The sequence below is a fragment of the Salmo salar genome, chromosome 04, assembly GCF_965601325.2.
Source record: "Salmo salar chromosome 04, fSalSal1, whole genome shotgun sequence".
In the NCBI taxonomy this organism is placed as follows: Eukaryota; Metazoa; Chordata; class Actinopteri; order Salmoniformes; family Salmonidae; genus Salmo; species Salmo salar.
Window position 1 is genome coordinate 73528545 of NC_138294.1, and position 26092 is coordinate 73554636.

A 26092-nucleotide genomic window follows, 5' to 3' on the forward strand; every position below is an offset into this window, starting at 1 on the left:
AACCCTGCATTGCGATGCTGTTCTGCCGTTCCGTCTCCTCATCCACTCAGTGACGCTGTCATCATGGAGGAAGAACAGTTACCTGCAACGGAGTGAAGACGACAACCACACAAACGCGAGGTCACCACCGGCGGCAATCTATTGCGTCTTTATAAGGCTCCTCTCATTTCTTCTTTCCTGTGAGTGCAATTTCTTGATATATTTGTAAATATGTGCATGTTCCATTTTGGGACGCACGATTGATTTCATTGTGTTATTCGAGAGCTCGGATTATGCATGGTGTGACTTGGGTGCCAATTATTAGCTTCGCGAAATAGGCTAAGGCTGCACCAAACCACACAACTGTGTGATGTATTTACCTTATAATGAGATTAAGAATGTTCATTTCATCATATTGCAGGTAGCCTTACCCGAAGAACTGGTAGGCTAGGCTATATCGATACTTGCTCACAGCAATGTAGCATATAGCCTATAATCCGACAGCACAGCAGCACCATGGAAACTGCCGACCAAATCAAACGCGCCATTCTCCAGACATTAACACGTTTTAGGGCTATCTTTGTTTCTGTGTGCTTGTATCAATAATGTAAAAATATGTTTTTCCCTTCCCACCTGTTTCTTTTTTATGCAGGAATACATCGGCCATTGCCCGTGTGTCATTTTTAAAGAACAGATAAGGAACTCGGCAAAACCATAAAAATGAAGCATTTTTTGAGGTAGGCAAATATACGCTCTTTCTGCAAGGGATACTTTGCTATAGGCCTAATAAATATGTATTTTTTATGAATGGTCAGAACTTCTTGTAATGAGACCTTGCCTATACTGTCAACTTACATAGGCGAATCCTAAAATGTTGAACGCTTTCTTTTCACTCATGTGGAGTGACATTTTGTCTATATAGCCTTAAATGGTAGACGAAGTCCTCCCAGTGGCCTTAAATGCATGTTGTTATTCCATGGTCAAATACGAATGAATAAGAAGCTAGTTATCAAGAAGCTCGACAACCCGATTTTAATTTACACCATATTGTTTAGATAGGCCCGATTTTATGTGACAAACTGTGCCCTTGTGTGTGGTGCTGAAAGGACAGCTCCGCCAATCGGTCAGGTGTAGGAGAACAGAGATATTTAGGAGTATAGAGAACAGCGGGTCTTTGCAGGCAACCAGGCCTTTATTCTCGCGCCTTTGCGCTTTTACGATCTTTTCAGTGACGACGCTGGGTTAGGGTGGTTACTGTGCGTAGTGTAGGCCTATCAATCACTTAATTACCATGTGAGTGTTTGCAAACACAAGTGCTCTCCGCCTGTTCCCGTGTCCCATGGCAGTGCTTGGTGCTGCTCCATCGGTTAATGGAGTTGGCACATTTTTGAATGCGCTCACCCTGCGTGTGCTTGGCCTACTTAGCATGCCAGTCTCGTTCTCAGGCAGTGGGGAGAGAAAATGGTCCCCCGGGATGTGTGGTCTGTGATCAATACGCTCAGTGGACATGTGTTAGTCTACATGGCTGCTGTGTATCCTTTCGTACTATCATCTGCTTCATATTAGTAGGCAGGGCAAACCCGTTTTGGTGATTTCTGGTATATCATCAACATAAATCAATCACAGCACGTTTTTGGACCCATTCGGCAGTTTTTACCTGATTTAAGTACAATACAATTGGAGATTAATTACATTGCTTAAAGTTAAATTGAAAATGATGCTGTTGCTGCTTGCTGTTGACAAGACATTTTCATAAATAGGGTGAATTCAGAAAGAGTGGGACATCATATAAACTGGGACAGCTTAATCGTGACTTGTCTATTTCTTGGTCTGACAAGTGAAAATCAAAACTATTGTTCCTAAGTCCTTGCAGAGAAACCACTCCCTGCAAAGCACACAGTACAGATTAGTGATGTAGCTTGTTTTCTGTGTTGATGTTAAGGTTATACAACTGTCCTAAATAATGCACTGTCCCAAATTGTAATGAAATCTGCATACTATTTACTGGTGCATCAAAATACATAAAAAAGTTGCCATTTATTTAGTTGCCCCGCTTTACTAACCATAGCTAGCTAAACTAGGACAGCATGGAGTAGCTAAAGTGGGACAGACTTATGGGGGAAAGAGATCCAGTTTACCTTAGGGACTCCCTGTACTTAGGTTAGGCAGGGCTTTGGTTCTTGTAATACTATATCCTGTTCATTTTGTAGTATTGTCATTAGTACTGCTCTTGTGTGGCTCAGTTGGTAGAGCATTGCACTTGCAACACCAGGGTTGTGAGTTTGATTCCCACGGGGAACAAGTATGAAAAAAAGTATGAAAATGGAAATTAGTACTGTTATTGGAGTGAATTCAGAAAAAGTGGGACACTTTTTGCATTTCTGTCTTCTGTAACCTCTTCAGACATTTATCCAACATATTAGCCCAACATGATACATTTCTGAAATCTTCAGATGTTTCCTAATCACACAACATTTTATTCAATTGTCAGTGGGGTACAATTAGGACTGTAATAATGGTGTCCCAGTTTATCTAAACTGCTTTCCCAGTCTACCGGATGCAAACAGACAAAATGGTTTTGACTCTGTACACAAATGGCTGTGTCATGCCTCTTGTGAATGTGATATATTTGTGTATGATTAGGAAACATCTTGAGGATTTCAGAAATGTATTATGTTGCAATAATATGTTAGATAGATGTCTGAAGAGGTTATAGAAGACAGAAATGCAAAGTGTCCCACTTATTCCAAATTCACCCTAGCCCAATGTCAAAACACAGTTTTAATATGTCCAAATCAGTAACCAATATGCAGAAACAGTTAGTACATTGCATATTTAGGTTTTCAGTATATGACTGTGCTACCATAGTCATATTACTTGTCTTTTTTTAATGAGCAGCTTATAAACTGCACACCCACAAAAAACAACTGTTGTTTTGACAAGTGGCAATAAATCACTGATATTGATTAGGGGGGAATCAGGTTGTACGCTCTTTTGAAACTAACACAAATAAAAAACAAATTTAAACTGGATATATTTGTTACATCACTGGTTAGAGAACAATCTGCAGAATACGGTCAGCTACATTTTGGAGTGAAGCATTTTGATTTGGGGGTCGCAAAAATGGAAAGATAAATGCAACACTTATTTGTCAATCACTCATATCGATATCACATTGAAATGAATTGCGCGAGAAGGGGTAGATGAGGTTGCACATTCTGTTAAAACTAAAACAGCTTAAAAACCACACAGAATCTAGGAGTAATGTGTGCATCACTGGTTAGAGGACAGATAGTAGAAGATAGCTACTTCTATTGATGTCACTTGTTAAATCCACTTCAATCAGTGTAGATGAAGGGGAGGAGACCAGTTAAAGATTTTTAAGCCTTGAGACAATTGAGAGACATGGATTGTGTATGTGTGCCATTCAGTGAGTGAAAGAGCAAGACAACAAATTTAAGTGCCTTTGAACAGGGTATGGTAGTAGGTGCCAGGCACGCCGGTTTGTGTCAAGAACTGCAACACTGCTGGGTTTTTCAAGGTCAACAGTTTCCTGTGTGTATCAAGAATGGTCCACCACTCAGGACATACACCCAACTTGACACAACTGTGGGAAGCATTGGAGTCAACATGGGCAAGCAGCTCAATATTAATAAGGTGTTCCTAATGTTTGGTATACTCACTGTATATTTTGGAATGTCTGATGTTGATTTCGGGAGGCTGGCATCACAGAAAAGGAAGGAGAAAAAAACGTTTTATTTTAGTTAAGGGACTTAAGGGACAGTTCGAAATTTACTGGGGTGGAAGAGAGTGTCCAAAATAGTGGAATGTTGACAGATTTTTTTTTTTTTAGCTTTATGGAGTGTTGGGCACAGGGGAGGGTAGTGCCTTTTTTCGTTAGTTTACATTCCCCATTTTGCAGGTATTACTATATGGTGTTTTGGTACTTCCCTTATGCACTACGCTTTTATACAGCCAACTCTATCCTGCCCTCTATCCAGTGACAATAGGGCAGTGGTAGAAAAAGTACCCAATTGTCATACTTGACTAAAAGTAAAGATACCTTAATAGTAAATGTAAAAGTAAAAGTCACCCAGTAAAATACTACTTGAGTACAATTCTAAAAGTATTTGGTTTTAAATATACTTAAGTATCAAAAGTAAATGTAATTGCTAAAATATACTTAAGTATCAAAAGTAAAAGTATAAATCATTTCAAACCAGACAGCACTATTTTCTTGTTTTTAAAATGTACGGATAGCCAGGGGCACACTGTGTTTAGTGAGTCCGCCAGATCAGAGGCAGTAGGGATGACCAGGGATGTTCTCTTGATAAGTGTGTGAATTGGACAATTGTCCTGTCCTGCTAAGCATTCAAAAGTACTTTTGGGTGTCTCGGAAAATGCATGGAGTAAAAAGTACATTAATATCTTTATGAATCTAGTGAAGTAAAAGTAGTCAAAAATATAAATAGTAAAGTACAGATACCCCAAAAAAACGACTTAAGTAGTGCTTTAAAGTATATTTACTTAAGTACTTTACACCACTGCAAGAGTGGTAGGTGGATTGTTTGTCCAGATATGCAATAGGTTAACTATTAATCATACCACACATAAAATCATTCAAATCTGCACAAGTTGTCTATATAAATCCACAAGAACATAGAGGATTAGCTGATAGACAGCGGAGAGGCCAGGTGTGTCATTGCGCATGAAAGAACAGTCAAGACATGAGACGCGCAGCTCATAAAGCTCCCCTATTGATCTTGTTTAGGCCATACAAATTGAATTTACTATATAATGGATGCTTCTGTTCACATTTCTCAAAATAAAATACAAAAATAATAGTGATTTATTTAATTCATATGAAACTATTCTTTTTGACAAATTGAATGATGTGCTTCGCTATTGTAGTAGTTGGGGTTCAGTTAAATCGCTGTGAATCGAATCATGGGAATCAAAATAATAATTTGTGAATCGCAAACAGTAAAAGGATAGTGTTGCTGCAAAACGTATTTTATATATACTTTTAAGTTGATTTGGACATTCAATTTAAGGGACATTGCAACTCAATAGATGCTAGTAGTCAGCCTAAAGTAAACACTGCTAAAGGTAAGATATAAAGCCTATCGGCTATATAAAATTTGTGATGCATGCTGAAAGTCATTTTCAACGTTTTCCCCCCAAAAACCTATCCTATTAAATGTAGACTGCAAAGTCGGCCTACCTGGCCAAATGATATGATGATTTGTAGCAATCGAGTGCACATTTGTTTAGCATACTCAGCCATCACGTGTGCAGTACAGAAACACTGCTAGCCTAACAGTCGATAGCGCGCAGGACTTCGGGCTTGAAGGTCGAGGGTTCGAAACCTGCTCCCTGCTGTTTCATTACAGTACTGTGACTAATGTTGCTCTTCAACACCTGACACCAATACACAGTGCCTTCGGAAAGTATTCAGACCCCTTGACTTTTCCACATTTTGTTAGGTTACAGGCTTATTCTAAAATTGATTAAATCATTTTTTCCCCTCATCATTCTAAACACAATACCCCATAATGACAAAGCAAAAACAGATTTAGACATTTTTGCTAATTTCTTAAAAATGAAAAACTGAAATATGACATTTACATAAGTATTCAGACTCTTTATTCAGTACTTTGTTGAAGCACCTTTGGCAGCGCTTACAGCCTCGAGTCTTCTTTGGTATGACGCTACAAGCTTGGCACGGCTGTTTTTGGGGAGTTTACCATTCTTCTCTGCAGATCCTCTCAAGCTCTGTCAGGTTGGATGGGGAGCATTGCTACACAGTTATTTTCAGGTATCTCCAGAGATGTTCGATCGGGTTCAAGTCTGGGCTCTGGCTGGACCACTCAAGGACATTCAGAGACTTGTGCCAAAGCCACTCCTGCGTTGTCTTGGCTGTGTGCTTAGGGTCATGTCCTGTTGGAAGGTGAACCTTCACCCCAGTCTGAGGTACTGAGCACTCTGGAGCAGGTTTACATCAAGGATCTCTCTGTACTCCGTTCATCTTTCCCTCGATCCTGACTAGTCTCCCAGTCCCTGCTCCTGAAAAACATCCCCACAGCAAGATTCTTCCACCACCATGCTTCACCGTAGGGATGGTGCCAGATTTCCTTCAGACGCAACGCTTGGAATTCAGGGCAAAGAGTTCAATCTTGGTTTCATCAGACCAGAGAATCTTGTTTTTCATGGTTAGAGTCTTTAGGTGCCTTTTGGCAAACTCCAAGCGGCCTGTCATGTGCCTTTTACTGAGGAGTGGCTTCCGTCTGGCCACTCTACAATAAAGGCCTTGGTTGTGTTCTGCTGAGATGGTTGTTCTTCTGGAAGTTTTTACCATCTCCACAAAGGAACTCTAGAGCTCTGTCAGAGTGATTATCTGGTTCTTGGTCACCTCCCTGAAGAAGGCCCTTCTCCCCTGATTGCTCAGTTTGGCCGGGCCACCAACTCTTGGTGGTTTCAAACTTCTTCCATTTAAGAATGCTGAAGCCCACTGTGTTCTTGCGGCGTTCAATGCTGCAGACATTTGTTGGTACCCTTCCCCAGATCTGTGCCTCGACACAATCCTGTCTCAGCTCTCTACAGAAAATTCCTTCAACCTCATGGCTTGGTTTTTGCTCTGACATGCACTGTCAACTGTGGGACCTTCTTATATAGACAGGTGTGAGTTTTTCCAAATCATGTCCAATCAATTGAATTTACTTCAGGTGGACTCCAATCAAGTTGTAGAAACATCTCAAGGGTGGCCATTGGAAACAGGATGCACCTGAGCTCAATTTCAAGTCTCATAGCGAAGGGTCTGAATACCTATGTAAATGTATTTATGTATTCTTTATTTATTTTTATTGCACCCCATAATGACAAAAAAGATTTGTAGATTGCTGAGGATTTTCTTAATTTAATACATTTTAGAGTTAGGCTGTAACGTAACAAAATGTGGAGAAAGTCAAGGGGTTTGAATACTTTCCGAAGGCACAGTAGTGGATTAGGGGGTACCCTGACTGGGACTCAAACCCTGAGGTGCCCCTGTAATATGAGCCATGATGAGGGTTGCAGGTAGCCTAGCAGTTAAGAGCATTGGGCCAGTAACCAAAAGGTTGCTGATTCAAATCCCTGAGCTGTCTAGTTGAAAAACCTGTTGATGTGCCCTTGAGTAAAAGTGTCTGTTAAGTGAGTAAAATGTAAGATGAAATGATACTATTCCAACCAAGTGTGTTAACCCTTTTGGCACGATGCATAGGGTGTTTAAATTTCACGCCAGTGACCTTGTTTCACTTCCTTGTCCTGCTGTTTGCTACATTGGTGTCAGAAGTGGGATGGCGGCCGTGAGGCCATCAGAACGCATGGCTCAGACGTGCTACGGGGCTGAGTAGTCGAAGCACAGGGACGTGCCTTTAAATACGGAAGGGGCAATGTAGCAAACCTCGCTATATGAGCCACATTACAAATCTCTGCATGTGGGTTAACCCTATTAACACCATGTCTAGAGTGTTTGTCTTTCACGCCATGCCTTGCCTCACTGTTCGCTACAATACCAAAAGGCTAAAATCTCTTCGTGAGGTCATTAGGTGTTGTACAAAGGTTGTTTAGTATTATTACAAAGTATACAACTTTTATTTGATTTAGTGATAGCGATCCTTTAGGTTTTTTGCTGTTATACAGTTAATTCAATTTCTATGGCCTTAGGGACAATACAAATACCCTACCTAGACTAGCCTACAACACCACAATGCAATTATTATTAGCATTATTGTTTTCAAATGAGTACCATTCTACACTAGGCTGTAAACTGCAGTGAAAATGTCATTTGAAAAACGGCATAAAAGCCCTGTTATTTGAATGTTTCATTCCATGAATTCCATTTGGTTCAGTTGTGGGTCTACTTTCTATATATTATACATTCTAGAAAGGCACAGTACAGGACTGTCAGAAATGTTTTTTCTGATACTGATGCGCTGTCTGTTGCCAATCATCATTCTCCCAAGTCGTCCTATATATTGTAGCCACAAAGGCCTATGCACCCAGCAGACCCTGCTATTCAAAAAAGCTTAACGCGCGTTCTGCCTCCTTTCCGATCCAAGCGGCTATTCCTTGACCTAAATCCTAATGCTTCAATTCTAGCCTAAATATTTGTCATTTAACTTTTAAATTGTATTACCTTATTTTTGTAGCATAAACACAACCATTCACAATGTTTTAATCTGATTAGGCTACTTGACAATTCTCCTGTAGGCTACCTGCACACGTTCGTCCACTCCACTGTAATATAAGTCCTGCATCCAAACTGCGCACCTGCCAATCGATGATTTTTAAAATTTAAATTGTATTTAATTCACCGTTATTTAACCAGGTAAGCTAGTTGAGAACAAGTTCTCATTTACAACTGTGACCTGGCCAAGATAAAGCAAAGCAGTGCGACAGAAACAACAACACAGAGTTACACATGGAATAAACAAGCGTACAGTCAATAACACAATAGAAAAAAAGAAAGTCTATATACAGTGTGTGCAAATGGCATGAGGAGGTATGGCAATAAATAGGCCATAGTAGCAAAGTAATTACAATTCAGCAGATTAACACTGGAGTGATAGATGAGCAGATGATGAGCAGATGATGGTGTGTAAGTAGTGATACTGGTGTGCAAAAGAGCAGCAAAGTAAATAAAAACAATATGGGGAGGTAGGTAGATTGGGTGGGCTATTTACAGATGGACTATGTACAGCTGCAGCGATCGGTTAGCTGCTCAGATAGCTGATGTTTAAAGTTAGTAAGGGAAATGTAAGTCTCCAGCTTCAACGATTTTTGCAATTCGTTCCAGTCACTGGCAGCAGAGAACTGGAAGGAAAGGCGGCCAAAGGAGGTGTTGGCTTTGGGGATGACCAGTGAGATATACCTGCTGGAGCGCGTGCTACGGGTGGGTGTTGTTATCGTGACCAGTGAGCTGAGATAAGGCAGAGCTTTACCTAGCATAGACTTATAGATGACCTGGAGCCAGTGGGTCTGGCGACGAATATGTAGCGAGGGCCAGCTGACTAGAGCATACAGGTCGCAGTGGTGGGTGGTATAAGGCGCTTTGGTAACAACGGATGGCACTGTGATAGACTGCATCCAATTTGCTGAGTAGAGTATTGGAAGCTATTTTGTAGATGACATCGCCGAAGTCGAGGATCGGTAGGATAGTCAGTTTTACTAGGGTAAGTTTGGCGGCGTGAGTGAAGGAGGCTTTGTTGCAACATAGAAAGATGATTCTAGATTTGATTTTGGATTGGAGATGTTTGATATGAGTCTGGAAGGAGAGTTTACAGTCTAGCCAGACACCTAGGTATTTGTAGTTGTCCACGTATTCTAGGTCAGAACCGTCGTCTAGAGTAGTCGGGCAGGCGGGTGCGGGCAGCGAACGGTTGAAAGCATGCATTTGGTTTTTAAGAGCAGTTGGAGGCCACGGAAGGAGTGTTGTATGGCATTGAAGCTGATTGCAAACAGACTGTTTCAAAACAACAAAAAGTTTAATGGCATTCTGAGATTCCAAGCTTTAGATACTTAGCAGGGAGGTATGTATTTGCTATTTGTCGAGATTGACACTCTTATTTGATTGTGGTGTTGAAAATGCAAACCATGATGAAACACTCAAAATCGGTAATCGGTATATGCAGTTATGCATTTCTTATCAAACTTTATTTGTCACATGCACCGAATACAACAGGTGGAATACAACATTTCACACCTTACCGTGAAATGCTTACTTACAAGCCCTTAACCTACAGTGCAGTTCAAGAAGAGTTAAGAAAATATTTACTAAATAAACTAAATAAAAAATAATAAAAAGGTAAAACAATAAAATAACAATAACGAGGCTATATACAGGGGGTACTGAGTCAGTGTGCGGGGGTACAGGTTAATTGAGGTAATTTGTACATGTAGGTGGGGGTGAAGTGACTATGCATAGATAATAAACAGCGAGTAGCAGCAGTGTACAAAAGGGGGGGGGGGGGGGGGGGGGTGTCAATGTAAATAGTCCGGTGGTGATTTTATGAATTTTTCAGCAGTCTTATGGCTTGGGGGTAGAAGCTGTTGAGGAGCCTCTTGGTCCTAGACTTGATGCTCCGGTACCGCTTGCCGTGCGGTAGCAGAGAAAACAGTCTATACCTTGGGTGACTGGAGTCTCTGACAAGTTTATGGGCCTTCCTCTGACACGCCTATAATATAGGTCCTGGATGGCAGGAAGCTTGGCCCCAGTGATGTACTGGGCGGTACGCACTGCCCTCTGTAGCATCTTACGGTCAGATGCCAAGCAGTTGCCATACCAGGCGGTGATGCAACCGGTCAGAATGCTCTCGATGGTGCAGCTGTAGAACTTTTTGAGGATCTGGGGACCCATGCCAAATATTTTCAGTCTCCTGAGGAGGAATAGGTTTTGTCGTGCCCTCTTTATGACTGTTTTGGTGTGTTTGGACCATGATAGTTTGTTGGTGATGTGGACACATAGGAACTTGAAACCTTCAACCTGCTCCACTACAGCCCTGTCGATGTTAATGGAGGCCTGTTCGGCCCTCCTTTTCCTATAGTCCACGATCAGCTCCTTTGTCTTGCTCACATTGAGGGAGAGGTTGTTGTCCTGGCACCTCACTGCCAGTTCTCTGACCTCCTCCTTATAGGCTATCTCATCATTGTCGGTGATCAGGCCTACCACTGTTGTGTCGTCAGCAAACTTAATGATGGTGTTGGAGTCGTGTTTGGCCATGCAGTTGTGGGTGAACAGGGAGTACAGGAGGGGACTAAGTACACACCCCTGAGGGACCCCAGTGTTGAGGATCAGCGTGGCAGACGTGTTGTTGCCTACCCTTACCACCTGGGGGTGGCCCGTCAGGAAGTCCAGGATCCAGTTTCAGAGGGAGGTGTTTAGTCCCAGGGTCCTTAGCTTAGTAATGAGGTTCGTGGACACATTCTTACATAGGTGTTCCTTTTGTCCAGGTGGGAAAGAACAGTGTGGAGTGCGATTGAGATTGCGTCATCTGTGGATCTGTTGGGGCGGTATGCGAATTGGAGTGGCTCTAGGGTGTCCGGGAGGATGCTGTTGATGTGAGCCATGACCAGCCTTTCAAAGCACTTCATGGCTACCAATGTGAGTGCTATGGGGCGGTACTTATTGAGGCAGGTTACCTTAGGTTCCTTGGGCACAGGGACTATGGTGGCCTGCTTGAAACATGTAGGTATTACAGACTCGGTCAGGGAGAGGTTGAAAATGTCAGTGAAGACAGTTGCCAGTTGGTCCGTGCATGCTTTGAGTACATTTCCTGGTAATCTGTCTGGCCCTGCGGCTTTGTGACTTTTGACCTGTTTAAAGTCTTGCTCACATCGGCTACCGAGAGCGTTAAAACACAGTCATCCAGAACAGCTGGTGCTCTCGTGCATGCTTCAGTGTTGCTTGCCTTGAAGCGAGCATAAAAGGTATTTAGCTTGTCTGGTAGGCTCGCGTCACTGGGCAGCTCGCGTCTGGGTTTCCCTTTGTAGTCTGTAATAGTTTTCAAGCCCTGCCACATCCAATGAGGGTCAGAGCCGGTGTAGTAGGATTCAATCTTAGCCCTATATTGACGCTTTGCTTGTTTGATGTTTCGTCTGAGGGCATAGCGGGATTTCGTATAAGCATCCAGATTAATGTCCCGCTCCTTGAAAGCGGCAGCTCTAGCCTTTAGCTCGATGCGGATGTTGCCTGTAATCCATGGCTTCTGTTTGGGATATGTATGTATGGTCACTGTGAGGACGACGTTGTCGATGCACTTATTGATGATGCCGATGACTGAGATGGTATACTCCTCAGTGCCATTGGATGAATCCCGGAATATATTCCAGTCTGTGCTAGCAAAACAGCCCTTTAGCGTAGCATCCCCACCATTCGACCACTTCCGTATTGAGTGTGTCACTGGTACTTCCTGCTTTAGTTTTTGCTTGTAAGCAGGAATCAGGAGGATAGAATTATGGTCAGATTTGCCAAATGGAGGGCGGGGGAGAGGTTTGTATTCCTCTCTGTATGTGGAGTAAAGGTGGTCTAGAATTTTTTCCCTCTGGTTGCACATGTGACATGCTGGTAAAAATGTGGTAAAACTGATTTAAGTTTGCCTGCATTAAAGTCCCCGGCCACTAGAATCGCCACTTGTTTGCTTATGGCCTTATAGAGTTGGTTGACTGCGGTCTTAGTGCCAGCATCGGTCTGTGGTGGTAAATAGACGGCTACGAATAATATATATGAGAACTTTTTTGGTAGATAGTGTGGTCTACAGCTTATCATAAGGTACTCAACCTTATTGGTTGTGTGTGGTGCATTCTCACAGAAAGAAACCTGTTGGTGGAAAATCGTTGCATACATTTTATAATTATAAATGTTTATAATCTGATTTCCCCCTACCTGATCATTGTCTGCAGCCGGCTCTGACCGTGGTGTAATGTGACAGGCAAGAAGAGTGAGCTCATCCGTGGTGGTCGGTAACCTTCTGGCTTTATGACAATCATAGGAGGTTGGTGACACCTTCATTGGGGAGAATGGGCTCGTGGTAATGACTGGAGCGGAATCAGTGGAATGGTATCAAATACGCATGGTATCCAGGCCATTTATTCGCACCGTTCTGGCCATTATTATGAGCCGTCCTCCCCTCAGCAGCCTCCTGTGCTGACAATACATTACATATCTCATTAGGCCTTATTTTGAGGAAGCTTTACCCTAATACAATGGTCTGAAGCTGATGGTTTACAGACCACATCAGGCCTGCAAGTGGTGTTGCAAAATTCCAGTAACTTCCCCAAAATTCACAGATTAAAAAACTATCCTGATTCCTGGAAATCTTCCAACCCAGATTTCTAGAAAACCTGGGAAATGTACCAGGATTTGCAACCCTACCTGTAAATCACATTATTCCAGCTTGCAAAGTGATGTGTAATTCCTATTGGAATCCAGTCAGAGTTAGGCTATCCAACAGTTGGAATTGTTATTCACCCACAACCTGCATTCATAAGGACTGCCAGGGCTTTGATACTACATGAGCCATTTTAAATGGAACAACCATTTCAGTAACGGTGCAAAAAAATCTAACTAAATGTTTGGATTAGTTTGGGAAATGTATGTTATTTATCTTTGTGTAGCATAAGATTAATCAATCACTAACTCATTGTACATGCAAAAACACATATTACAAACATTTCCCAGAAATGGACCTGCAGTAGAGCATGCTGGGTAGAAAGTTAATGGGTTGAAACATAATTTGTTTTTGTTGATGTGACTTCTCATTTAGTTTTAAGTCAGTTCCACATACACATTCTAAGTAAAAATACTTTTTCATTGACTTTGAGTTCAACTTACTACAAGTATTTGAGATAAAAATGCTTTGGGGTTTACAGTGCAGGAAGAGTAGCTGCTGCTTCTGCAAGAGCTAATGGGGATCCAAATAAACAAATACAGTTGAAGTCGGAAGTTTACATAAACTTTGGTTGGAGTCATTAAAACTCGTTTTTCAACCACTCCACAAATTTGTTGTTAACAAAATATAGTTTTGGCAAGTCGGTTAGGATATCTACTTTGTGCATGACACAAGTAATTTTTCCAACAATTGTTTACAGACAGATTATTTCATTTATAATTCACTGTATCACAATTCTAGTGGGTCAGAAGTTTACATACACTAAGTTGACTGTGTCTTTAAACAGCGTGGAAAATTCCATAAAATGATGCCATGGCTTTAGAAGCTTCTGATAGGCTAATTGACATCATTTGAGTCAATTGGATGTGTACCTGTGGATGTATTTCAAGGCCTACCTTCAAACACAGTGCCTCTTTGCTTGACATCATGGGAAAATCAAAAGAAATCAGCCAAGACCTCATAAAAAAATGGTAGACCTCCACAAGTCTGGTTCATCCTTGGGAGCAATTTCCGAACGCCTGAAGGTACCACGCTCATCTGTACAAACAGTAGTACGCAAGTATAAACACCATGGGAGCACCAGCCATCATACCACTCAGAAAGGAGACGTGTTCTGTCTCCTAGAGATGAACGTACTTTGGTGCGAAAAGTGTAAATCAATCCCAGAACAACAGCAAAGGACCTTGTGAAGATGCTGGAGGAAACAGGTACAAAAGTGTCTATATCCACAGTAAAAACGAGTCATATATCGACATAACCTGAAAGGCCGCTCAGCAAGGAAGAAGCCACTGCTCCAAAACTGCCCTAAAAAAGCCAGACTACGGTTTGCAACTGCACATTGTGACAAAGATCATACTTTTTGGAGAAATGTCCTCTGGTCTGATGAAACAAAAATAGAACTGTTTGGCCATAATGGCCATCATTATGTTTGGAGGAAAAGGGGGGAGGCTTGCAAGCCGAAGAACACCATCCCAACCATGAAGCACGGGGGTGGCAGCATCATGTTGTGGGGGTGTTTTGCTGCAGGAGGGACTGGTGCACTTCACAAAATAGATGGCAAATTATGTGGATATATTGATATATTGATGCAACATATGACGACATCAGTCAGGAAGTTAAAGCTTGGTCGCAAATGGGTCTTCCAAATGGACAATGACCCCAAGCATACTTCCAAAGTTGTGGCAAAATGGCTTAAGGACAACAAAGTCAAGGTATTGGAGTGGCCATCACAATGCTCTGACCTCAATCCCATAGAAAAATTGTGGGCAGAACTGAAAAATCGTGTGCGAGCAAGGAGGCCTAAAAACCTGACTCAGTTACACCAGCTCTGTCAGGAGGAATGGGACAAAATTCAAATACTAATTGAGTGTATGTAAACTTCTGACACACTGGGAATGTGATGAAAGAAATAAAAGCTGAAATAAATAGTTCTTTATACTATTATTCTGACATTTCACATTCTTAAAATAAGGTGGTGATACTAACTGACCTAAGACAGGGAATTTTTACAAGGATTAAATGTCAGGAATTGTGAAACTGAGTTTAAATGTATTTGGCTAAGGTGTATGTAAACTTCCGACTTGAACTGTAGATGTTCCCAGAACACAAATTCACATTCTTCCCCCCCCCCCCCCCCCCCGCGGCTCCCCTCAGACCTAAATATGGAGCCTGAAGGAGAGAGAAGAGAAGAAATAATGTAATTTGAAGCAAACAGCAAATAGTTATTCACATGTTAAAGAGAGGGAGAGGGAGATAGTTTATGTCAGTTTCCTGCCAGGGCAGCTTTTGGACTGATCAGTCATCAATTTGATGGGTACATTGAACAACAACTCAAATGAAGATCTGTGGCAGACTGTGGGATTCAAGTATAAAAAAATTGTGCCGCTGAGCAGGTATTCTCTTCCCTGAGCATAAATGCTTAACAATGGTGCCCTTCATAAGCATACACTGTACAAGGTACAGAACATTATGGCTACTGTAGCACATCACTGTAGTTCTGTCCTAGATTAAATCAGTGTGTCTTAGTCTAACCGAGGATGATTATCTTTGACTGTGACCTGAAGACTTGAATTAGTTCCCCAAGCTAATTCCTAGACTTTAGCTCAGTCTGCTAACACAGTCTTGATGTGGTACGCAGAAGACCTGGGTCGGTCACAAAAAGTATGTAGAGAAGTTGTCTCATTCTGTGAGAATATACTCTCTCTCTCCCCCCTCCTGTAGGGTGGTGACACAGTTCTTTGTGTTCCTGTACTGTAAATGTCTGTGGCGGGGCCTGAAGTTTGTGATCAGGAAGGTCACGGGGAGGTGCGAACTGCAACGGATCTGCCACAACAACAAGCCAGGGGCCCGAAGGACCCTTAAGATCGGTAGGCCTACTTATTGTCTTAGAATAATTGTTTAATTCGTCAACATGTAATTTAATCTGTTATCAATTCTGATTCTGTGTGAGAGATATGTAGGCTATGATAATGATAAAAAGTGGTGGGTGGGAACTGGGAATTTAAAATACTGTAGGTTTGTTAGCATTTATTTTTTAACTTGTTTTTCCCATTCAGAGTCTTCCCTCAAGTACTCAAAGAATGAGGTGAGTGGTATACATTTGATGGGTAATATGGTATTTTATAACTTATACACATTTATACACAACTGTGATGATGCTTTGTGCTTTCCTCCTCCTCCTCCTCTTCCTGCCCCCTATTCCTCCTCTTTCTCCTCATCCTCCTCCTCCTCCTCTTCCTGCCCCCATTCCTCCTCCTTCCCCCTATTCTTCCTCATCCTTCTCCTGCCCCCTATTCCTCCTCCTCCTGCCCCCATTCCTCCTCCTTCTCTTCATGCCCCCTATTCCTCCTCCTCCTGCCCCCTATTCCTCCTCCTTCTCTTCATGCCCCCTATTCCTCCTCCTCCTGCCCCCTATTCCTCCTCCTTCTCTTCATGCCCCCTATTCCTCCTCCTCCTGCCCCCTATTCCTCCTCCTTCTCTTCATGCCCCCTATTCCTCCACCTCCTGCCCCCTATTCCTCCTCCTCCTCTTCATGCCCCCTATTCCTCCACCTCCTGCCCCCCTATTCCTCCTCCTTCTCTTCATGCCCCCTATTCCTCCACCTCCTGCCCCCTATTCCTCCTCCTTCTCTTCATGCCCCCTATTCCTCCACCTCCTGCCCCCTATTCCTCCTCCTTCACTTCATGCCCCCTATTCCTCCACCTCCTGCCCCCTATTCCTCCTCCTTCTCTTCATGCCCCCTATTCCTCCACCTCCTTCCCCCTATTCCTCCTCCTTCACTTCATGCCCCCTATTCCTCCACCTCCTGCCCCCTATTCCTCCTCCTTCTCTTCATGCCCCCTATTCCTCCACCTCCTGCCCCCTATTCCTCCTCCTCTTTCTCCTCATCTTTCTCTTCCCTCTCCAGCTGTGCCAGTCTGCTCTCAGTGCTCACCCAGACCGAGTGGAGAAGACCATCGATGACATCATGACCCTGAAGAAGGTCAACCCTGACACTAACCCACAGTAAGATCATGTTCAGCACTGAATCTGTTGATCACTGTGCATCATTTGCATAGGCATATTTAATCACTATAATGAAGTACTGAGAGCCACCAAGCGGTCTTTTAAGGTTCATAACGTGCCTGACCTAACTAGAATACAATTGATTTGTACTCTAGTCAGACTACTGACCAGGATTGAAACACCTACAGTGGGCCGGGATTCAGTCCAAGGCACGTATAGCACTGGTTACTATACAGCTGACAATCCCTTTTTAAAGGTATTTTCCACAAAGTTCTTCAGAGATTGCATTTTTGGTAATCCTTGCAAGTCGGCTCAAATGCAAATGACCTTTAAGAGGCCGTTATAGTGCCCTGCGCTACAATGCACCTTGGATTGAATCCTGGCTCTACAGTACTTACAAAAGGAGCCTCCAAAAAGAGCATGCTCTCACAGACCTCAAGGCTCATCCAGGCTAAGCCATAAGAGAAGCACTGGGTTGAGTTCATTAGGGTACACCATAGCTTATTGTTTGAGCATTTTGTATAGGAAAATACTAGACCAGCCTCTCTCCACTTCTCCTTCTCATTCTCTTCCGTTTGGTGTCTATTGAACACGAACCTATAGTAGTACGTCACCTCCAGGCTAACCTCCAGGCTGACCCTTGCATGGCTGTGTCTCTCCCCAGGCTAGGCATCTCCCTCCAGGCTAACCTCTAGGCTGACCCTTGCATGGCTGTGTCTCTCCCCAGGCTAGGCATCTCCCTCCAGGCCAGTCTGTTTCAGATCGTCGGCTACCGTAGCCTGGTGGCGGAGGTGGAGAAGCTACGCAGGGAGCCGTACGACTGTGAGAACCCCGACCATGAGGAGATGCTGATGAAGGTAAGATGTAATGTTATTATAATGCATTATGAAGTGCTACAATAAATACCACTATTTAATGTATGTGTTGATATACTGACTTGTGCTGCTGACATCTGTACTTACTGGAATTGATATAAAGTAGCTAGACAGGTAGAATTGATGTGCTTTCTATAGTTTGGGAGCTAGAGTGGGGTAGTTACTTTGTGTGGGGTAGATATAGTATATAATTGGATCCCCTGCTCAGAATGTAAGGTGACTGAATTGCTAATATAAATTGTTATTTGCTATGTTTGAAAGGGCCAGGTTTTGAATATCAGGGCCCATATTCATAAACTGTCTCAGAGTAGGATTGCTGATCCAGGATCAGTTTGGCCTTTAAATCATAATGAATAACAATATATTGACGGGGGGGGGGGGGGGGGGGGGGGGGGACCTGTTCCTAGCACTGCTACTCTGAGACACTTTATGAATACGGGATCTGGCTTTATTTACTGATAGCAGTAAGTAGGCTCTCCCTGATTAATGTCTGTGTTTGTTCTGTTGTAGCTGTGGAAGACACTGCGTCCTGATTCGCCACTCACCGGGCGGATCTCCAAGCAGTGGTGTGAGATCGGTTTCCAAGGCAATGACCCCAAGACTGACTTCAGGGGTATGGGTCTACTGGGCCTACACAATCTTCTGTGAGTGTCTCTGTGTGTGTGACAGTATCGTGTGTGTGTGTGTGTGTGTGTGTGTGTGTGTGTGTGTGTGTGTAATATGAGTCACTGTACAAATGTTTTCCCCTGCAGACAAGGACCAGACAGTAGTACAGTACTGATTATACATCCAGTAACAATGTCAAGGGACATAGAGACAATCCTGTACAATCCTAATTTATGTTTCCCCTGTGTTTTAACTTCCTCTACCATAGATATTTTGCTGAGCATGACAAGGCCACCGCTCTCCAGGTGCTTCATGACTCCCTGCAGCCCAAACACAGGTGGTTCCCTCCCCTTTACCCCTCCTTGACCCGCCCCCTCACCTATAGCATAGAGATTGGCTCTTGATTTATCTCAACCCCTTACAACATGCTATGAAGAATGACCTGTCTAGGGTCGAACCAATGACTGCTAGATATTTTGGATGATTTGTACCTATCATGCTTATTTGTCAGCGCACCATCTAATCCCGCGTTCCAGGCTGACTACATTGCAGACGCCTTCCAGATCCACAACACCTGAATAAGTGTTTAACATATTATCTAGCCACATCATATGATATAGCAATCAGATGCCCGACTGTGCTGTCGATGAAGTGGCACTTAACCATTGGCTGATGCATTGCAACGTCTGCAATGTAGTTGGCCTGGAACGTGACCTGTTTGATTAATTTAAGCGCTGGAGTCACACTAACTCTCAACATAACAGAGTCCCACTATTGAAACCCCATTAGAGGAAATCTTATAAAAAGGGAAATCACTATCAGTAGTCTTGAATTGTATTTCCCTTCAGACCTCTCTGATGTTTTGAGTTTCTCATGGGTCATGTTCATTAGGCACCTAACAGAAAAAAAGGACTGAACAGAGAGGAACTACCTGAACTTGCCCAATAAGAAACACACATTTTTGCTTTCCAATTTAAGGACACATTTAAGATAATGTACAATTGAAGACAATTTTCCAATGTGCCCTAATGAACCCAACACTAGTTTTTCCACACTGGTTAGGCTACACTGTGGCTGTGTCAGTCTATAGCTGCAATTTATAGTACGGACTTGAATGACTGCAGTTGTGACTAGCGTTTTAATTTCTGTCGTTTGGCACATTTGCTTTGGTCTACATCTCACTGGGCACACTCACTTTCTTTCTTTCTCCACCTCCATTCTCTCCATCCCTGTCTCTCACGTGTGTAGGAGCATTCCCAAAGAGGCAAGGTACTACTTCATCATTTCACTTTCATACTGACCGATTGATTTGCAACGTTTTTGAATTATCTCTATATATACTTGTTATAGTTACGCATTCCATTCATTAATTGCGATGAGTTATAGAATCTAGATAGTAAAGGATATTGTCATATGAAACTGCATCATGGCACTTTCTTTGCACTACTCATCTTGTTTCATTAGCTGAGGTCTTTGTACGTTTCTGAGGTACCTCTGAAGTAGACTGGTTGCAGTTCTGTTTGTGCTGTCTGACAATGACCATAGGAGTTGGCAAGACAGCACAAAGAGATCTGGGACCAGGCTACTTCAGCAGTCAGAAAACACTGCAATGTCAGAGCTCTAGATGCACACTCACACTCACGCTTGTGTCCTCCACAGCAAAATGAGCAAAGCAGAATGGGAACAGAAGAACTTTGATAAAGCAATTGGGTGAGTCTCAAATCCCCAAAACACGCACGCACAGCGGAGATTGCACAGGAGAGAATATCAAGAAGAATCCTTTGATTGTCCTCATCATACCATAGGCTTGGCAGTGTCTTAAAGGATTATGGGAGACCTGGGCATGGGGTGGAGGGTTACTGTAGCTCTAGGGAGATCTGGGCATGGGGTGGAGGGTTACTGTAGCTCTAGGGAGATCTGGGCATGGGGTGGAGGGTTACTGTAGCTCTAGGGAGATCTGGGCATGGGGTGGAGGGTTACTGTAGCTCTAGGGAGATCTGGGCATGGGGTGGAGGGTTACTGTAGCTCTAGGGAGATCTGGGCATGGGGTGGAGGGTTACTGTAGCTCTAGGGAGATCTGGGCATGGGGTGGAGGGTTACTGTAGCTCTAGGGAGATCTGGGCATGGGGTGGAGGGTTACTGTAGCTCTAGGGAGATCTGGGCATGGGGTGGAGGGTTACTGTAGCTCTAGGGAGATCTGGGCATGGGGTGGAGGGTTACTGTAGCTCTAGGGAGATCTGGGCATGGGGTGGAGGGTTACTGTAGCTCTAGGGAGATCTGGGCATGGGGTGGAGGGTTACTGTAGCTCTAGGGAGATCTGGGCATGGGGTGGAGGGTTACTGTAGCTCCAGGGAGATTTGGCTCCGGCAGAGGGGCTGTTTCAGCACTGGAAGTCCGGCTGTGACATCTATATTCAGGCTGTGTGTGTGTTTTCAGAGGGTGAAATGTGTGTGTGTGTGTGTGTGTGCCAGGATTTGTTTAGATTTAGCTCTTCTACGCACCTATTGCTTTAGTTCAATTGTCTCAGTCAAACCTTGGCAAAATCACTTCTCATACTTGCACTGCAATAGGCCAAGTCCACATTGTGGATTTCAAATCTCAACAAGGCCATACATTATTTTCACCCAATCAAAACCTGTGAGATCATTAAGCTACATTACAAGCATAAGACTGTAAATATATTCCATTCTAGTCCATATGTACTAGTGCCTATTGCCTACTTAAGTCGTGTAGAAGGAAGAACCGCATGGGGCAGCACAGAGGCTTGTGCACAGCTAAAAATATTGCCTTCCTTCCAGCTTCAGATAAAAGACGATATGTTTATAACTGATTGTTCCAGATACTCCTTTGCCATCGTGGGCATCAACATCACGGACCTGGCCTACTCTCTGCTGGTGAGCGGAGCCCTGAAGACCCACCTGTACAACGTAGCCCCGGAGATGCCCAGCCTCAGCCACTTCCAGCAGACCTTCTGTGAGTGGGAACCACTGTGCCCAAAATGGCACCCTATTCCATATGTATTGTACTACTAAATGGCACTCTATTCCATATGTATTGTACTACTAAATGGCAACATATTCCGTATATAGTGTAAGACATTTCCCAAGAATCCAATAGGGTGCCCTTTCAGATGCAGCACGTGTGACGATATATTGATACTGATATAACTTGAAAACCGAACGACGCACTTATACACTATCAGTCATGCTTCACACTAATCTCAATCAGCATGCCTTCAACTTGTCAGACTGAAAATGCAGTGAGAATTCCTACAGTATCTTTCCCTGAAATATTGTTTTATCCCAATATCGTAATATCATAGTAGTATCTTTCCCTGAAATATGATAACCCAAAACAAATGTTTTTTTCCATTTTGGTACAGTTATTGTAGTACTGTATGAAAACGTTATACTGTTGTCCCATCCTTACCTGCTAACCTACAGGTTTTCCGTTTTCTTCTGGTCCTCCTCTGTGATCCCAGCCGCTTGTCCCCGATCTGTTTGTGCTGTATAGCCAACTATGACCATAGGAATTGGCAAGACAGTACAAACAGTTCTAGGGCCAGGCTACTGCGGTTCTGTCCGGCTAATGGTCCACCCTCTCCTCTCCCAGGTTACCTAATGCAGGAGTTCCATCGGTTCTGGATCGAGGAGGACCCCTGTGACATCATGGAGTTCAACCGTGTGCGTTCCAAGTTCCACCGGCGAGTGCTGCGGCAGCTCAAGAACCCCGACATGGCGCTGTGCCCCCACTTCGCCGCCTCCGACCTCCACCTGGTCAACCTGTAAATACACTCCCCCTGACTTCTAACCCCTGACCCTATACCTCTAACCTCCTCACCCCCCCCCCCCCCGTCCTCCCAGCTACATCACGTCACTGCCAACCGCTCACCCCGCCAGCACTCACACACACCCACCCCACCACGCCCTGCCTCTAACCCCCACAGCGACTTCAGAACCACCAGCACCACTAGATGACCATGGCGATTGTAGGGGTGCATGATGAGGCTGCACCACATAGTCATTCACTGACTCATTGTTATTCCTTGCTTTAATGATTTGTGATTGTACAACAGCCATTCATTGCTGGTTATGTATTGCTATTATTATGCATTTTTAAAGAAATAGTTTACCCAAATTACAAAATGAATATGTACTTTGGGTGAACTATCCCTTTAATTGAATCATCATGAAACAAGTGCTTTGTTTTCTCCATTCTGTTAGCCCCTTGAATACATCTCATTGTGATGAATGTTCGGCTGTGACACCAAAAATATTTGAGTACATTTAAGGAGACAGTGCTTCCTCTTTACCATTAGCCAGGGCAATAACAGTCGGCCTAAGCTGTGCTGTCAGACTGTCAGAAGTCACAAACTGAAAAGGCTTCATAAGCTTCCTATGCTTATGTAGGGAATTGTACAAGAGCTATGTACTTATTCTATATTTGGCTCTGTAGTCTAGTGTACTGCACTGTACTGTATAAGGAAGTCAGAGTTACTGTCCAATCCTATGTTGCCTGCCGTATTTAAGTGGGGAAGCAGCAAGGCTTTGTGTTGCAATGTGCAGACAGACAATTCTATCAGTTGAGGAGGGGTATATGAAGGAAATGAAAGTAGGCTAATAAAAGAAGATTGCTTTATGTTACATGAGCTGGAAAAAAAGGGCCTATGCACTATATAGGACTGGACTCATTTGCAGTCAAAACCAATCAAGAGAGATAGCAGACATTCATTCATCCAATTAAATCACTAGCAGCCATCATCTCAGCAAGGCAGTTTCTTTTCTAAATCATTTGTCCAATATTTATCAATTGTATTTAATCACATTTGAGGTCAAATGCATGATAAGAACACTTCACAAGAGCATAATTCTCATTGCCAAAATGTAGACTAATGTGGACAATTCACATTAATCAGAATAGCAGTTTGAAGAAATTGTCATTTATTTTATGAATGTTATTCAGCTATGTCCATGATTGTTTGATTTGTAAATCTTTATTCAGCTATGTCCATGATTGTTTGATTTGTAAATCTTTATTCAGCTATGTCCATGATTGTTTGATTTGTAAATCTTTATTCAGCTATGTCCATGATTGTTTGATTTGTAAATCTTTATTCAACTATGTCCACGATTGTTTTATTTGTAAATATTTTTAGATATATTGAATGTGACACATTAAATGTTCACTGAATTAGTAAATCAATTATTTACATTCCCCCCATGAGACATACATATGACTTTGGGTGTTTTCATACTTGGTCCCATTCAGACAATTTTTGTGAACTCAGTTTTTGTGAAAAAACGTGTGCTGTTTTTGGATATTGATTAGTGATTGTCAAGGATGCACAGAAATTCCAAAATATGAGTTTTTAGTTCAGATTATTTGTTTGCAATATGTGATCTATAGGCTAAGCGAGCTTCATAAACTGTTTATTCAATTGTGCAATATAAAACTACAATATGTAACTTTTTGGCGACCTGACCAAATTCACATAGAAATGTGAGTTAAAGATTCATTCCCATTGAAAGCAAGTCTACAAAGCTATAGATCTCTTCTATGAGTGCTGTTTCTATGCTACCCGTTCTGAAGTTTTGTTTTTGCGTAGTTTACTTTCGGTTTTGCACACCAGCCATTTCTGCATAGTGCATCTTTAAATAGTGTGAAAAGACAACATATTTGGTGAAAATCACAACACGGGGTGCAAAATAAATTATATCTCTGAAAGGGCCAGTAGCCTACATTGGGTGTACAATTTTCAATTACAGCATTATTTAATCTGCAGATATTTGTCTGCTATTTATTCTGTTACCAATAGAAATTACATGTTAATAGTATCTTCTGATTACAATTATATCTCATCTTTTAACTAAATGCAATTTATTAGCTACCAAAATGTAAGTAGGTATATCTAGCTGTCCGATAACACATGCTGATAGAATGGTTTGTCCTGCACTTTTGTAAAACCCAGAGTGAATTGAGTGAATGTTGGAAAAAGATATTGGTTCCTTTCTAAACATAGAAATGTGAATGCAAAGAGGACTTGAACCACAAAATAGGTGAAGTGAACTGGCAAAATAGTTGAGTACTCATTCAAATGCGAAGGCAGCATGAATACAAAGAGAATTGGGTTATTTAGCTATTTTTTTTCACTTTAAAGAGGACTGAGATTGAGTTATTTTAAAAAGGACCATGTGAAAACACCCTTAGTTGTTACTGTAGGCTAATAATCTTGTTTGCAACAGTTCTGCCTGTGTTGTTGTTTTACTCACTGTATGGCATAATCAATGAAAAGTAAAAGGCAATTTAATGTAACCAATGATTTTGGAAGGAAGCGGGATCACAAGCGTTATTCCCCATAGAACGAGCTGTGTCGAGTGACTGACTAAAGCTTACACCAATGCCTCCAAACTGAATTCACATTTTGCTGTGTTTTTTTTTGTGACTAATTTATATTACAGTGACTGGAATATTATTCCAGGTGTGCATGTTTTGTACTTTTCCATTGTACTTCTTTTGAACGGGGTAAAGACCACTCATTTCTAATGGTTAATTAAAGGGACATTTTACACAATACATGAAAGTTTGTCAGATGTTTTCAGACCTCAACTACGTTGTGAGATGTAGTGAAATCAGACTACTTTTGAGGTCTGAAAACATCTGCCAAACTTTGATTTGAAAGTGTAATGCCCTTCTGAGATTTTTATGGTTCAGATAGTTCACTGCATGATATTATCAGCTAGGGCTTTCAGTGAACACCACAAGCGTAATTATCATAGGCCTTCTTTAAAAAAAAAAACTTGTCTTGTTGAAATGCCATGCTTGCACAGTTTCTTTATTTGGAATAGTATTTATGAACAGGTTTGTTACCTTTTAAGTGAATGTCAATGCTTGTGATCCGTCGTTTTGCAGCAGTTTGTTTCAGTGCATGTCAACGTGTGGTTTGTCTTGTTGCAGCTTTGCTCTTTCTTTCGCTTGATGGTCGTCAACAGTGCACTTTTGGAAATAAATACGATTTCATGTCACTCAAATACACTATAGTGCAACACTGTTTTGTGTTATTTGAGTGTATTTGGGCTTAATGCTCAATAAAGATGTAGATGTTGTTAGATACAATCTGCTGTACATACTGCTTGAAGAAATGCTACTAAAAAGATCATCTTAAGCAATATGCATGATCAAACCCACGATGTCGCTGCTCCTCCGGCATCTTGTGCTGCTTCTATTTAAGCCTAGATCATGAGAAGATACATTCTAGACAACTAGGAACTTATTTGTGCTTCAATTCTTTGTGCTGTGTAACAGTTACTTTTAGAGACCACAATAAAATATCAATGTAATTAAAGGATCAATGTATTTGTGCTTCTTCTGTGTCCGTATAGTATCATAATTGTGTTTGTGTGTGAGTGTGTTTAGGGGTATTGTCGGTTAATCATTGACCAGGTCACCTTGTTATATCTATAATGGCCAGGTCAGATAAAGCCTCATCACCTCCTGTACTTTCCTTTTTCTTGTCCTTTCGCTTTATAATATGCAATTTGTGAAATGATTTATGATTGGTTATAAGACTTTTAACATAGGATTTTCCAACTAGCAACAGCTGCTGATTGGTCCAGGAAGTAGCCTAGTGAAGTTTGAAAAAACGAAACTAATTGAAAGGAATGGGAAAATGAAATTTCCTGCAGCGGATTTAAGTATGTGGCT

General features: G+C 42.3%; 1 protein-coding gene across 2 annotated transcripts; it reads left to right on the forward strand.

Annotated features, from left to right (window-relative positions):
* LOC106603718 (ELMO domain-containing protein 1) lies at nucleotides 1–25736 on the forward strand. 2 transcript variants are annotated; one of them, XM_014197740.3, is made up of 12 exons: nucleotides 1–179; nucleotides 632–716; nucleotides 15627–15772; nucleotides 15962–15990; nucleotides 16813–16910; nucleotides 17638–17767; nucleotides 18296–18429; nucleotides 18660–18728; nucleotides 19640–19660; nucleotides 20051–20101; nucleotides 21231–21364; nucleotides 22004–25736. In XM_014197740.3, the coding sequence occupies exons 2-12, from the start codon at nucleotides 700–702 to the stop codon at nucleotides 22177–22179; spliced, it is 1005 nt and encodes a 334-aa protein (XP_014053215.1). In that variant the 5' UTR covers nucleotides 1–179; nucleotides 632–699; the 3' UTR covers nucleotides 22180–25736. The 2 variants fall into 2 exon arrangements, with proteins under 2 accessions (XP_014053215.1, XP_014053216.1); XM_014197741.3 differs by lacking the exon at nucleotides 19640–19660 and having other exon boundaries at nucleotides 5–179.
* The last annotated feature ends 356 nt before the right edge of the window (nucleotides 25737–26092 follow it).